This window comes from Hyla sarda, chromosome 11 (genome assembly GCF_029499605.1).
Source record: "Hyla sarda isolate aHylSar1 chromosome 11, aHylSar1.hap1, whole genome shotgun sequence".
Taxonomy (NCBI): Eukaryota; Metazoa; Chordata; class Amphibia; order Anura; family Hylidae; genus Hyla; species Hyla sarda.
Genome location: NC_079199.1, coordinates 18,853,431 through 18,867,786, shown reverse-complemented (window position 1 = coordinate 18,867,786; position 14,356 = coordinate 18,853,431). Strand labels below are relative to the sequence as shown.

The 14,356-nt window shown below is 45.3% G+C and overlaps 1 protein-coding gene across 7 annotated transcripts in view; it reads right to left on the bottom strand.

The window, feature by feature from the left end:
• The window catches only part of MAP4K5 (mitogen-activated protein kinase kinase kinase kinase 5), a 108,110-nt gene that overhangs the window by 5,043 nt on the left and 88,711 nt on the right, over positions 1 to 14,356 (bottom strand). For all 7 annotated transcript variants that reach the window (XM_056546651.1, XM_056546649.1, XM_056546652.1 and 4 more), the window contains 7 exons: positions 13,423 to 13,507; positions 7,530 to 7,609; positions 7,361 to 7,421; positions 3,251 to 3,368; positions 2,164 to 2,222; positions 1,033 to 1,136; positions 321 to 498 (listed from right to left, as the gene is read on the bottom strand). In XM_056546651.1, the coding sequence (XP_056402626.1) occupies positions 321 to 498; positions 1,033 to 1,136; positions 2,164 to 2,222; positions 3,251 to 3,368; positions 7,361 to 7,421; positions 7,530 to 7,609; positions 13,423 to 13,507 (685 nt within the window). The remainder of the gene's footprint in view (positions 1 to 320; positions 499 to 1,032; positions 1,137 to 2,163; positions 2,223 to 3,250; positions 3,369 to 7,360; positions 7,422 to 7,529; positions 7,610 to 13,422; positions 13,508 to 14,356) is intronic.

Genomic DNA, 14,356 nt, shown 5'->3' with positions numbered 1-14,356 from the left:
CGCTATATGTGAAAAGCATTCTAGCAGCAGGATTGGCTGCCCGATGCTGCTGATAGAAATACTTTTCATACATAGCCCTGCAGTGGCATACATATATAGAAGCGCTGTGTGGGGGGGGGGGGGGGGGAAAGATAACGCTATATGTACATATACCCCTGCCGCCATACGAATGAAAAGTATTTCTATTAGCAGCACATAGTGCCGGCAGGGTCAAAGAGAAGTCTCGATCAACTGCTCATGGTGCACTAGATATCACGCGTGGATATTTTTTAACATAGAGGCAAGATGTAAATACTAATGGCCAGTAAGAGGTAGGTTACCTGTGCCAACCTGTGTAAACCAGGAGGAAGCGGAGCTCAGGTTGATGGTCTCAAACTGTACAACCTGATTGGGATCGGCTCCTTTGCTGACCGCTACACACACCATAGGGTACTCCTGCTCCGGTATTACCAACATTTCAAAGACTTTCAATGGAGTTGGAAGGGGGAAATCAAAGTGCTGGAAAAAAGGGGGTAAAGACAATAAGTGTTATAAGACTGACCGGGCTGGTAAAGTGTGTATGGGGAAAAAGAATAAAAGCAAGTGTGGTTCAAATGGCAATAAATGATCACATGATACCACAGAAAAGCTGTTATTACTGGGAGAACCACAGTGTAACCATTCATCATATCCTTAGGATATACCCTCAACGTAGGATGGATGGAGGTCATCAATCTGCAGAACAAAGCGCCAATGGCACCACTGCTTAGTTGCACCAGACTCAGCCACATCTATATGCGTATGGCTGCAGCTGGTTCTACAGCTCAGCCCATTACAGTGAAAGGGGCAGAGCGGTACTGAGCAGGGTGACCAAACACAGCTACAAAGCTGTTATCGATACTGCAGAGTAAAATATGCAACATTGGTTGGGGTTTCATGGCTGAGACCACTATCCATCATACAATACAGTAGGACCCCTGACAGGTGTATATATAGCAAAGAATACATACAAACATACAAGCAGGTAATACATTTATGTATAGGGATACAAACCCGTATCAACATGAACTTCTGCATAGGTTCATACCACTGCAACAGCACTATGCCAGATGGCAGCGCCCCACATAGATACTTGTGTCCTGTATATGGGTTCCTTACTATATAGAAAGAAAACAAAAAGTCATTGTGTGAACAGATATTTTTCTTCATGCACAATATTATCCTAGTTTTACACTGACCACAGTCAGCACAACATTAGGGTTTCTGGATTAACACAAATTAATCTTATTTTATATATAATTAAAAATTATGCAACTGTGTGGGTGAATTTTATACTTGTCACAAGACCTTTGACTGCTGTCAGCAAAGGGAAACGTCTTGTAAGCTGACAAGGGTACATTGCTCTGAATGAGTAAGGCTGGGTTCACACTACGGTTTGTAACTACGGTTCCCGTATACGGCTGGGAGGAGGGGGGGTGGGACTTAATCGCGGCGCCCGCACTCAGCCGTATTAGAGAACCGTAGTTAATGCATGTCTATGAGCCGACCGGAGTGAACTGCAGCCTCCGATCGGCTGCTTTTTCGGCCGTATGCGGTTTCCCGACCGCAGGCAAAAACGTGGTGGACCACGTTTTTGCCTGCGGTCGGGAAACCGCATACGGCCTAAAACACAGCCGACCGGAGCCTGCGGTTCACTCTAGTCGGCTCATAGACATGCATTAAAAATGATTCCCGAATATGGCTGAGTGCAGGCGCCGCGATTAAGTCCCGCCCCCCCTCCTCCCAGCCGTATACGGGAACCGTAGTTACAAACCGTAGTGTGAACCCAGCCTAAGCCATGATTTCATGTACAATTTTTCTTAGAAGGCAAGACATGAAAACAAAATGTCATATTCTAGTGTTAGGGAAAATGCATTAAACTATATAATCTCATGAAGACTGCTACAGCAACACTGCTTTCCAGATTGGTTTTGTACAGATCAGCTCTTAGGAGACTTTATCATTCCTGTTTTATAAAAAGGGGCTGACATTTAGAATTACTTAGCGTTTGATGCCCTTTTACTGGCATTAAATGAAGAGCATCTAGTGCCAGGGGTTTTCCCATGCCCTTTACATGCAGCCATAGAAAGTATGAGAATCCCCCTCACTGATCCTTGTGTCCTTTCAGTTGTTGGACATACTCACCAATACAGCACTTGTGGCAGCCCTTTGTGTCTGGGATCTTTGAAGTGAGGGCAAACTTCCTGAAAAAGGTAAATTTCAACAAATTTAGGACCTACCCACTCAGTCATTACTATGTATAATGGGTTATAATAATGAAAAAATTACTTCAGATTGGATTATATGACAATAGGAGAGGGAAGGAAGAAATCAATTGGAGAGGGCAAGAAGAAATTAAAGAAAGCGGAGAAGACAACAGGAAATATAGTGGGCAATGAAAAATTAAAAAACAAGTGGGCATAGACAAACAGAAAGACGTGACAGAGGCGAAGAGAGAGACATGCCACAGAGGTGAAGACAGGGCACAAACAAAAGAAAAATGGAAGAAAAAAAGAAAAAGGACATGGAAGCAAGGAAAGACAGAAGGTACAGAAGCAAAAAAAGAGACCGGGAACAGAAGCAAGAAAAGAGGCAGGGAACAGAAGCAAGAAAAGAGGCAGGGAACAGAAGCAAGAAAAGAGGCAGGGAACAGAAGCAAGAAAAGAGGCAGGGAACAGAAGCAAGAAAAGAGGCAGGGAACAGAAGCAAGAAAAGAGACCGGGAACAGAAGCAAGAAAAGAGACCGGGAACAGAAGCAAGAAAAGAGACCGGGAACCGAAGCAAGAAAAGAGACAGGGAACTGAAGCAAGAAAAGAGACAGGGAACCGAAGCAAGAAAAAGGAGAGGGCACAGAAGCAAGAAAAAGGAGAGGGCACAGAAGCAAGAAAAAGGAGAGGGCACAGAAGCAAGAAAAAGGAGAGGGCACAGAAGTAAGGAAACAGAAGGTATGGAAGCAAGGACAGAAAACAGGCACAGAAGCAAGGAAAGAGGGCAGCGAATAAAAGGAATGAAAGTGGGCAAGAGAAGGAATAAAACATAAGGGCATGAAAAATACAAAGAAAGAAAAGGAAGCAAAGAAAGAAAGAAAGAAAGAAAGAGGACAAGACATTCAGCAACTGGATGAGGCCAATTAGGAAAAAGGGAAAGAAGAAAGGAAAAAAGGCAAAGAAAAAGGTAGAGACAAACGACAGAGGGGACAGAAGCATAGATTTTTTTCCAAAATGTTCTTTACCTGGGTATTATTTTATCTGGAAAGCGATGCGTTTGGATATGTGCAGCCAGTCCAGGCTTTTTGGCTTGCTCAAAGAGACCAATTAGATTGTGTGAGTAAAGCTGCAGAGTTTTCCCTTAAAATAAAAAGACAAAAACATCACATGTATACTTCATGACAATTACCCTCCAAATTATTATTTTTTGTATATTCCACTAATAAAATGCCAACGTCAGTCAAGGTTTAAGATATAATTAAGCGCTGGAGCAGAAATGTTTCACTGAAATAGAGACTTCAGAAAAAAAGAGCAGCGTTCACAACAAGTTCTCTTTGCAAACCACATTCTGATTCTCAGCAGTCATTTAGAGCTCCTATATTAGTAGTTATAACAGATGCCAGGTAACCGCTGTCAGCGGCAGCCATGGTTTCCAGTTGGGCTGGTATTTAATTAAAAGATCATTGATATACACTTACCTTCTGCAGAATCGCCCGGTGGGTGTACAGGATCATTAAAAAATAAGGGAAAAGAAAGAAACAAAGAAATCAATACTCAGACCCGACTGATTACAATTTTTCATATGTGTCTACAATATATATATTAAAAAAAAATTATATATTATAAATATATTTTTATGTTATTTTACAAAAGTGCCCATTTAATGGTGTTTTGTAGGACTTTGATAATGATGGCATTTCCAATGCCTGATCCTTTGGTTCTCAAGAGAGATAAGCCGATGCCAGGTGTTTGGCAGTGGCTAATTCTGCTGTGCCCAGTGACAACACATGCACGCTCTAGTAAACTGCATGCACATGTATATAGAAGGAAGGGATAGGAGAAATGTCCACAATTCCGCAAGCTCTGCTGAAGGGAATTCCGGCGGAAATTCTGTGTTCTCAAAACAGAATTCCGCTGAAATTCAAACCCCATTCACTTCAATTGGATGCCGCGTAATTCTGCAAAACTGGTCTTAAATTTATGCAGAAGAGGGTGCGAATGGGACAGCCGAATCCCATTAAAAGGGGTTATTCAGGGAAAAAAAATATTTTATATATCAACTGGCTCCAGAAAGTTAAACAGATTTGTAAATTACTTTCTATTAAAGAATCTTAATCCTTTCAGTACTTCCGAGCTGCTGAAGAGGAGTTGTTCTTTTCTGTCTAAGTGCTCTCTGATGACACCTGTCTCTGGAACTGTCCAGAGTAGAATCAAATCCCCATAGCAAACCTCTCCTACTCTGTGCAGTTCCCGAGACAAGCAGAGATGTCAGCAGAGAGCACTGTTGTCATACCGAAAAGAAAAACTCAACTTCAGTAGCTGATAAGTACTGGAAAGATTAAGATATTTTTTTTTTTTAAGAATAGTAATTTACAAGAGGCCGGAAGAAGCACGCACTTACATGCGAAACTGCCGGCGTAGCCTCCGAGCGCCACACACCAGCGCCTATGCCGTGACCCGTCATCCCGTCACCGGACCTCCAGACCCGATCGTCTTTGCTATGCGGTGAGTGCGCGTACGTGCCCCTCTTTTTGTCTAATTTACAAATCTGTTTAACTTTCTGGAGCCAGTTGATATATAATCATTTTTTTTTTCCTGGAATACCCCTTTAAAGCGAATGTACCAGTAAATTTCGCGGAATTCTTCTGCGGAATCTGCGCGGAAATTCCGCCCTCTGAACATAGCCTTGGAGTGCAAAGCCACAGCCAACAAACTTGTTCTCGCTAGTGTTACAATGGGGTCTTGCATAACAATGTATAGAAACCCATCCCAATGCAGGGCGCTGTGCACTTAACCTTTTCTGTCCACTTAACTACGATAAGTGCTTAAAGGGGACTGGAAATGTAAGTGTCTGAATGTTAGTCCTGAGATCTCGGAGGGCGTAGGCTTGGTTTATTATGTGTCGGGTGGCAGCTGCGGGGTGTCTGGAGACAAAGCAGGACAATTAATGCTGCTCCTCACACAGGAGGGTCATCTTCACGTTGGCAAGTAAAGAGACTTTTAACTGCAAAGGAGCAGAGCCAAAGCACACTGTTCTCAAGTCATTTATTAGCTTCTCCTGTCTTTATTGTAGTGTGTAAATGTCACATCCTGCATTTAAAATGAGCGCACTGGAGCTCCGCCATCTGACATCCAATGTGTCTTTTGTTCCTGGCATTTAACTAGTCCTCCCCCTGCAGCGACAATATAACCCTGACACTGCCAACCTGGTTTCCACATCATTGGATACACTTAGCACTGGAAGGATAAACCTATTGGTTGCACACAGTGACAAAGGTTATCTGCTAAGTAGGAGCTTACCAATCAGGGTGCCTGCAGCTGTTGCAAAACTACAACTCTCAGCATGCCCGGACAGCCAACGGCTGTCCGGGCATGCTGGGAGTTGTAGTTTTGCAACAGCTAGAGGCTCCCTGGTTGGGAAACAATGTGTTAGGCTTAAAGGGGTTATCCAGGAAAACATTTTTTTTTTTTATATATATATATCAACTGGCTCCAGAAAGTTAAACAGATTTGTAAATGACTTCTATTAAAAAATCTTAATCCTTTCAGTACTTATGAGCTAGTGAAGTTGAGTTGTTATTTCCTGTCTAAGTGCTCTCTCATGACACGTGTCTCGGGAAGTGTCCAGAGTAGAAGCAAATCCCCATAGCAAACCTCTTCTACTCTGTGCAGTTCCCAAGACAAGCAGAGGTGTCAGCAGAGAGCACTGTTGCCAGACAGAAAAGAACAACTCAACTTCAGCAGCTGATAATTATTGGAAGGATTAAGATTTTTTTTTAATAGAAGTAATTTACAAATCTATTTAACTTTCTGGAGCCAGGTGATATATAAAAAAAAAAATAAAAAAAAATTAAAAGTTTTCCTGGAATACCCCTTTAACACTAGGATGTTTATTTTTTATTCCTCTTCCCTATAGTCTATTGAGTTCACTGTTCTCTGTCAAAAGATATTTCAGGGAACAAATACTATTGCACTAGCAAGATTACTATGATGAATTTCAGAAAAGTGTGTACCCCAAGATTCACAATATTTCAAATGTGAGAACCCCTAGAAATGTGCACATACAGATATAAAAGAGTTAAGCCTGCAAGGTGAAAAGGGGTACTCCGGTGTAAAAAAAATATTAAATCAAGTTGGTGCCAGAAAGTTTAACAGATTTGTAAATGACTTCTATTAAAAAATCTTTACCCTTCCAGTACTTTTTAGCAGCTGCATGCTACAGAGGAAATTCTTTTCTTTTTGAAATGTCTTTTTTGTCTTGTCCACATTGCTCTCTGCTGACACCTGATGCCCATATCAGGAACTGTCCAGAGCAGGAGAAAATCCCCATAGCAAATTATGCTGCTCTGGACAGTTCCTGATACGGACAGAAGTGTCAGCAGAGAGCACTGTGGACAAGAGAAAAAATAAATTAAAAAAGAAAAGTATTTCCTCTGTAGCATACAGCTGCTAATAAGTACTGGAAGGATAAAGATTTTTTTTTTTAATAGAAGTCATTTACTAATCTATTTAACTTTCTGGCACCAGTTGATTTAAAAAAAATTATCTTTTCCCCCGGAGTACCCCTTTAAGAGAGCCAAGCCATTCAAGATACTGTAATATTTCAGAAATTTCCTCAAAATTTATCTGTTTGGAAGTCCCATAAAAAAATAAAAATAAATAATAAAAAAGAGGTGGTGGTCAAGTATTTTGTAGCAGCTGTGGCTGTTACTGCAGCTCTATGCAACTCAGTCTCAATCAAGTGACTTTAAAATGGTATTCCGGGCAAAAACATTTTATCCCCTATCCAAAGGATAGGGGATAAGATGTCTGATCACGGGGGTCCGCTGCTGGGACCTCCCGCGATCTCCCTGCAGCACCCGAATTCTATGCAGGGCTGAATCTCCAGTTTCGGAAAACTCCACGTCACGCCACGCCCCCTCCATTCATGTCTATGGGAGGGGGCGTGACGGCCGTCACGCCCCCTCCCATAGACATGAATGGAGGGGTGATCAGACACCTTATCCCCTTACCTTTGGATAGGGGATAAGATGTTATTGCCCGGAATACCCCTTTAATGTAAGATACAACAGGAAGCAATGGTAAAATAAAAAGACAAATCTGTTGTGACACAAGCCAATAAATACAGCACATACCTGACAGGGACATGAGGGTGTTATTGATAACATACAGCCATGTGCATTTCCGGGGAAATAGCTGCAAAAAAATTCAATAAATAAATAAATAAAACACACACAGATGAAGAATAGGTTTAGGAATCTACAATGGCCTACCCCAATATCACCAATACATCCCTGATCCTACCTGTTCCATTGTGGCTTCATGTAACTCATTTAGATTCAAGGTGTAGATACCATCCTCGGTGCCAAAGATCAAGTACTGGTCTGATGAAAAGATACGAACAATTATTGCAATGTAAATTTCATATATACTACATGGCAATAGGTAATGTCAGATACTTTTATTGTGTACAGTAAAAAATAGTTTTAGGGTGTTGGTATAAGGTTTACAAAGATTATAGATGTGCTGTATATAACCTAATCTGGTCCCAGAGACTTAGGCTCAGAAACTTGGAGATAAACAACAACCCTTGTGAGCAAATTTGTCAGATTTTTTTTTTTTTAGGGTAGGGTCACACGTGTCAAGTTTTGCTGCATATTTGCTGCTGTGTACTTTCCTCCCCCTTAAAGTCAAAAGGTGGCAAAGTCAGTTGCAGAAAATATGCAACAAAATAAACTATGGGCAACATAAAACAGGTGCTGGCAACGCAATCGCGCTGACACTAGGAAAAAGTTGTCTCCTCCCTGGCAGGAAATACCCGCCCACTGGAAGGGAGGTATTCAGTTTTGTCAAGCAGTAGAAGAAGCCAACAAAGAAATATGTCCGAAAGACCCTAGAAAGGAATCCCGGATAAAGAAAACAAGAACTGGAAAAGAAAATCCGGACAAAGAACGAAGAAATGGGTGGGTGCCGTGTCCCCCCCCCAGTGAAGGCTACGAGAAAGAGATTTTACGGTGAGATTCCACGCATAAGCCAAGATTGGCCCGACTGGCACAATCCGGCAGAACGGGTTGTCCTCCATCTCCGGAGTACATGGACCTCGAAGGAGGAGACAGAAAGGAAGAAATGGCCCCACCAAAAAAAAGGAGCGGAACGCCCTGAGAAGGAGCATTTCAGCAAAACGGAGCAGCCAATATGGGAACTAGAGACTCCCGAGTCACCTGGAGGTTCCACACCGTAGGGAAAGCCACCCCAACAGCTGCTAAACACTCCAGGAGACAAGAAGAAGAGCAGTACATAAAGACCGCCACACATGCTCAAGACCGCAACCAATGGTGACGCAAAAAATAAGCCATAATATGGATTTTTAGGTGGAAAATTGAAAGGGTTATGATTTTTAAAAGGTAAGGAGGAAAAAACGAAAGTGCAAAAACGGAAAAACCCTGAGTCCTTAAGGGGTTAAAGAACTTGGTGAACATAGCAACCCTAGGAACCTTGTGACAACCAACAGAGGCATGGAGGAGCTATCAGTATCCCCAGAGGGATCCAAGCCCTGGACACTGGTGCTGGGTAAAGAAACAAAAAGATGAGTAAGAATACAAGTAAGGAGCATACGTATCAACATACGACCTTGGGAGGTTCACCCTATTGGGGCAAAACCCTGGACCCTGCAAAAAAAAAGGCCTAAAGCTGTGGCAACTGAGCCATCCTGGCCACAGTAGAGCAGACAACTGAGGCACCCTGCATAGGAAAAAAACAGGTAGGAGACCTGGAGGCATTGGGGGGGGGGCCACAGAACATACCGATTTGCCCAATTAGGCCCCATGGTGGGACAGAGGTGCTCAACCACAGGAGACCTGTGGAAACAAGACCACAGGAAGGCCTGAGGTACACCCCACCGAAAAGGAGGGAAGACGGGCACTATACGTGCAGAGTGTCCGTAGCATATGTAGGGACACAAGACAGCTAGCTCACGAAAGTAGTGAGGTATCAAGACCGCGGCCACGAAAAAAAACCCCACACATAGCAAAAGTCTGACGGTATGGAAAATAGGTGTAGCACCTACGGTGTGCCATAACCATTCCCTTAGCATACTAACCTCACGCCCTTTGAAAGGGGAAAAGAGACTGCTGCTGTTTCTGTGAAGGTCTAGTGAACCTGCAGGAAACACCCACAATCTATCCGCTAATGGTGCTTCACACCAGGACTGCTATCGCAGACACAAGATGAAGGATGCATGTGGTGCAGGAAACCATGAAGACACAGTTGACTTACTGGTAAAAGGTCCAATGAGCCCCCGAGACACTGTTGACGGACTGGACAGTGAAAGTGGATTACCCAACTGCAGCCGGGGAGCGCATGCATGGTAGGTGGCCTCATGGATTAGAAAACCATGCAGACATGGTCTGCTAATTGGCCAAGGAACATCCCAGGTCCCTGCGGTCAGAACCACCCACTAAAAAAGGGGTTAGCAGCCTTCAGCCATGAGAGCGGCAGGCATGTGGTGAGGGACCTTCGAACCACTATGTGGTGCATTGTTTATGGCCCATGAAACACATGGGTCATCCCTTCGGAACCTCACCTTGCAGTGGGTCAGTGAACTTCCGCCGTGGTGAGGGAAATGTATAGTAGGTGACCCAAATGAGTAGAAAACTAGGCAGACAACAGACTGGCTGACTGGTATAGGATCCCTGAACCCGCAGGGTCACTCCTTCGAACCCTCCCAATGAAAGTGGGGTACTGGAGTGCGGACGATCTGAAGGGCGACCTGGTGGTGGTGATCTCTCCTGGGAGATCGGGGGGAGACTGAAGAGCCATGGATTGTATCCCTGTCACACTGCATAGGGTCCATTGGACACGCAGGGTCACTTCTTCAGACACCTTGCACTAGCAGTGGGGTACCGAAACTACAGCTGCGGAAGCGGCAGCCATGTGATGAGTGACAGGTGGCAGAGGAAACCACACAGACCACTGTCTGGCTTACTGGTATTGGGTCCATTCTGTGTCCACTCAGGGTCACTTCCTCGGAAGCCTCTCACTAAAAGTGGGGATCCGAAACTCCAGCCAGGGATGTGGCAGGCATGTGATTGGTTCCCAGTGGTGGAGGAAACCCTGCAGCCACTAGTCAAGCTGATTGCATGTACACATCAAGATCACTGCTTAATGGGCGACTGGCGGTGGAGACCACTACTGGTTTCCTAGTACCCTCCCGGGAATAAGGGGTCACATGGCAGACTGTTCAGGCATAGGGCAGCCGAAGAAGGCTTAGGCATGAAAGAAGGGACACCCGGGAAGGGCCTCCAGCTTCCACCAGGAATGCATATGCACTAGCAGGGGCACCCCACTGGCATCATGATCCAGAGGGAGGGACCGGAATTCGGCTGCGGGAGCGGCAGACATGGCATGGCACCCAGGGTAGGGGAAAAACAGTAACTGAATGTATCACCAGGATTTCCAAAAGGATCGAGAAAGCATTGTGAACGACCCGCCACGGCGGTTAACATATGTTCCCTCACCGAGTGAGAAACCTGTAGGCATGCCTCAAGAGCCATGAACTATGTTTATCGTACTAGGCACCATGTAGGGGACACAAACCAAAGCGGCCCCCAGAACAAAAATACATTTAATATAGGGTCCCCAGACAGGGAACCAAGCAGATCTAAAACAGAATAAAACAGAGAAAACAGACCAAAGGGAGCTAGAGGGAGCACCACTAGAAGGGAGGACACTAGAAGGGAGGACACTAGAAGGGAGCGCACCACTAGAGGGAGCACACTAGAAGGGAGCACCACTAGAAGGGAGCACCACTAGAAGGGAGCACCACTAGAAGGGAGCACCACTAGATGGGAGCACCACTAGAAGGGAGCACCACTAGAAGGGAGCACCACTAGAAGGGAGCACCACTAGAAGGGAGCACCACTAGATGGGAGCACCACTAGATGGGAGCACCACTAGATGGGAGCACCACTAGATGGGAGCACCCTAGATGGGAGCACCCTAGATGGGAGCACACTAGATGGGAGCACACTAGATGGGAGCACACTAGATGGGAGCACAACTAGACACTAGAAGGGAGCACCACTAGAAGGGAGCACACTAGAAGGGAGCACACTAGAAGGGAGCACACTAGAAGGGAGCACACTAGAAGGGAGCACACTAGAAGGGAGCACACTAGAAGGGAGCACACTAGAAGGGAGCACACTAGAAGGGAGCACACTAGAAGGGAGCACCACTAGAAGGGAGCACCACTAGAAGGGAGCACCACTAGAAGGAACTGAAAGTCAGGAGCTGAAAGAGATCTATTGGCCACCAGAGGGCGCTGAACACCGCCAAAAGGCCTGAGAGACCAGAGTTAGCTGATCAAACATACACTTTTTAAATTTTATTTAAACAACATGGCAGGAAAAGGGGGCGCAGGGAGCGATGTATCTGCACCGCACAAGCCCTTGCGTGCCCGCCATACTAGATACACCTTTCCCTACTGCAGGGACACTAACATAGACATTAAAATACATATATGGACAATGTAGCCATTGGAGTGGTGACTGCTCAGGCCAGTGTGCTATAGGAGCGCCTGTAAGCCGCAGCATACACTCCAAGATTAGGGGGAGGGAAAAAGCTCAAGACATGCTGCGGAGAAGGAAGAAAGCTAACCATCGCTTCGCGTGCTGCGGGGGAGACTGTGGTCGGAGCTAAGCGCCACTCCTCTGAGAGCATAATGCGCCAGAGAAACACGGGGCACCCCAATGAAAATTGCTGCTGGCGTAATGAAGGTAAGGGCAAGGTTGCTGCGCTATCGAGCTAAGATCGTCTCTCTTACAGTCCGTCCGCAAGTCAGTGAGCGCGCTCTCAGCTCGTCTGACCCTGCGGATGAGAGGGAAAGTGAGATGGAGAGTCTAAAGGAGGCCCCCGCCCGACAATAAAATGAGCGCTTCCAATAAGCGCCCTTGCCTCACATGCAAATGTTTTAAGTCCAGCAGAGGGGGGGGGGGGGGGGAATTGCTCCCCTCATTAATAGAGCACATAGCCCATGAAAACATAGGGTTAACCCTTGGGTGCCAGCAATGCCAGAGGAACCCCTAAATGTGGGGGGGGGGGGGCAAGAGCATATACCCAGCAGTATGTGTGTCACCCAATGAAGAGCGACCGAGAAATCATAGTTTAAAGGAATACTGTGGTGGAAAATAACTTATCCTCTCCATGTATAGAGATACATAGAGGGGGGGTGTCAAACCGCCACGTCTTGTGGGGACGGAACGATCCCTTCATGGGGATTGCCAGGGCCCTGTACAGGAGATTGCGGGGAGTCCCAGTGGTTGAACCCTCCGCAATCTATAACTTATCGGGGATAGGTTATTTTGCCCTACAGTATGCCTTTAAAAATGCCACTGGGACCAGGGTAAGTAGTCACAAAGGGTGGTCCTAGCAGTTGCTCTCTGCCCTGGAAGTGCTGATTGAAGGCACGCTCCCTATCTTGCAAAATGTTATGATTGGTGTATACTAACTATATGCAAACCTTCTTCTTTTAAACAAATGCTCATGTGAAACCAGCCCAGGAGACACATAGAGCTTCAAACACATAACGGTAGGAGATTTTTTTCGGGTAGATTTGCTTTCATTTTTATTCTAGATGCACTGAAGCATTAACGTTATTGGTTTAACGCCAACAGGAACAGGAATTTAAATTGTTCTTTCCTGTATGAGATTCCCAATACACAAATTCACTGTGTTACTGATATTACTAAAAGACATCGGCCAAATGACATCATTGAACGACCGGTTGTCTATATCCGACTTATGCTTCCTATTTGAGAGCAGAAGTAGTGTACACAAATTTGTGTTGTGTGAACCCACAGACGTCAATGGGTAAAAATACAGAAGAAAACTGTGTGCAAAGAATAGGTATGAGGGTTGTTTAAAGGGGTTATTCATGATTACAAAAACATAACTGCTTCCGAAAACAATGCCACACCTGTACTCCGGTTGTGTGTTAAATTACATCTTGACTCTTTATTTTAATAAAACTGAGCTGCAATATTGCACACAAACTGAGGACTAGAGTGGCGCTGTTTCTGGAAGAAAGCAGCTACGTTTTTCTTAATCCTGGACAACTCCTTTGAGATAAACATTTGTAGAGTCACTTCCTTATATGATATCTTCTTAAAAAGTGCATGACAATCAGATGAGAGCTTAATACCTTTAGTATCTGGGTGTATCCAGGATGTTGCACAATTTATCTTTAAGGGGCAACCATCAAACACTTTGGAGAAGCAGGCTCCCATCTACCAATGACAAAAAATGTGACAAAGAACATCAGCAGGAGCTGAAATCAGTGTTTGTTAACCTGCGTCTCTGCAGTTGGTGCAAACCTACAACTCCCATGATGATGTGACACCTAAAGGCTGTTAAAGGGGGTACTCCGGCCCTAAGACATCTTATCCACCAATCCAAAAGTATAGGGGATAAGATATCTGACTGCGGGGGTCCAGCCGCTGGGGACCCCCGCAATCTTGCATTCGGCACCCACCTCTTTGAGCTGCACGCCGCGCTGCCAGCTCACAAACTGCCGGGTGCCAACCACGGGGCCGGAGTATCGTGACGTCACAACTCCGCCCCAGTGTGACATCATGCCCCCGCTATGCAAGTCTATGGGAGGGGGCATGACGTCCGTCATGCCCCCTCCCATAGACTTGCATAGCGGGGGTGGGGCGTTACTAGGGGGCGGAGTCGTGACGTCACGATACTCCGGCCCCGTGGTCGGCACCCGGCAGTTTGTGAGCTGGCAGCGCGGCGTGCAGCTCAAAGAGGTGGGTGCCGAATGCAAGATTGCAGGAGTCCCCAGCGGTCAGCCATCTTATCCCCTATCCAAATAAGATTACTTACGGCTGGAGTACCCCTTTAAGACGTGATGGGAATTCTAGTTTTGCTAAGCTGGAGAGATAAAGTTTGTAGAATACTGATCTAAATCAGTCTACCAGAACAAACAGCCTGAAGGACCAGGTCAACGCTCAAATATTCTTACAGATGCATGTAATAGTTAATTTCTCTAGTAACTGCTGATCTCAGGACCCCACTTCTTCACTACTAAATTATAGGGTCCACCACTAGGTAGCTGTAAAAACTTTAAAACT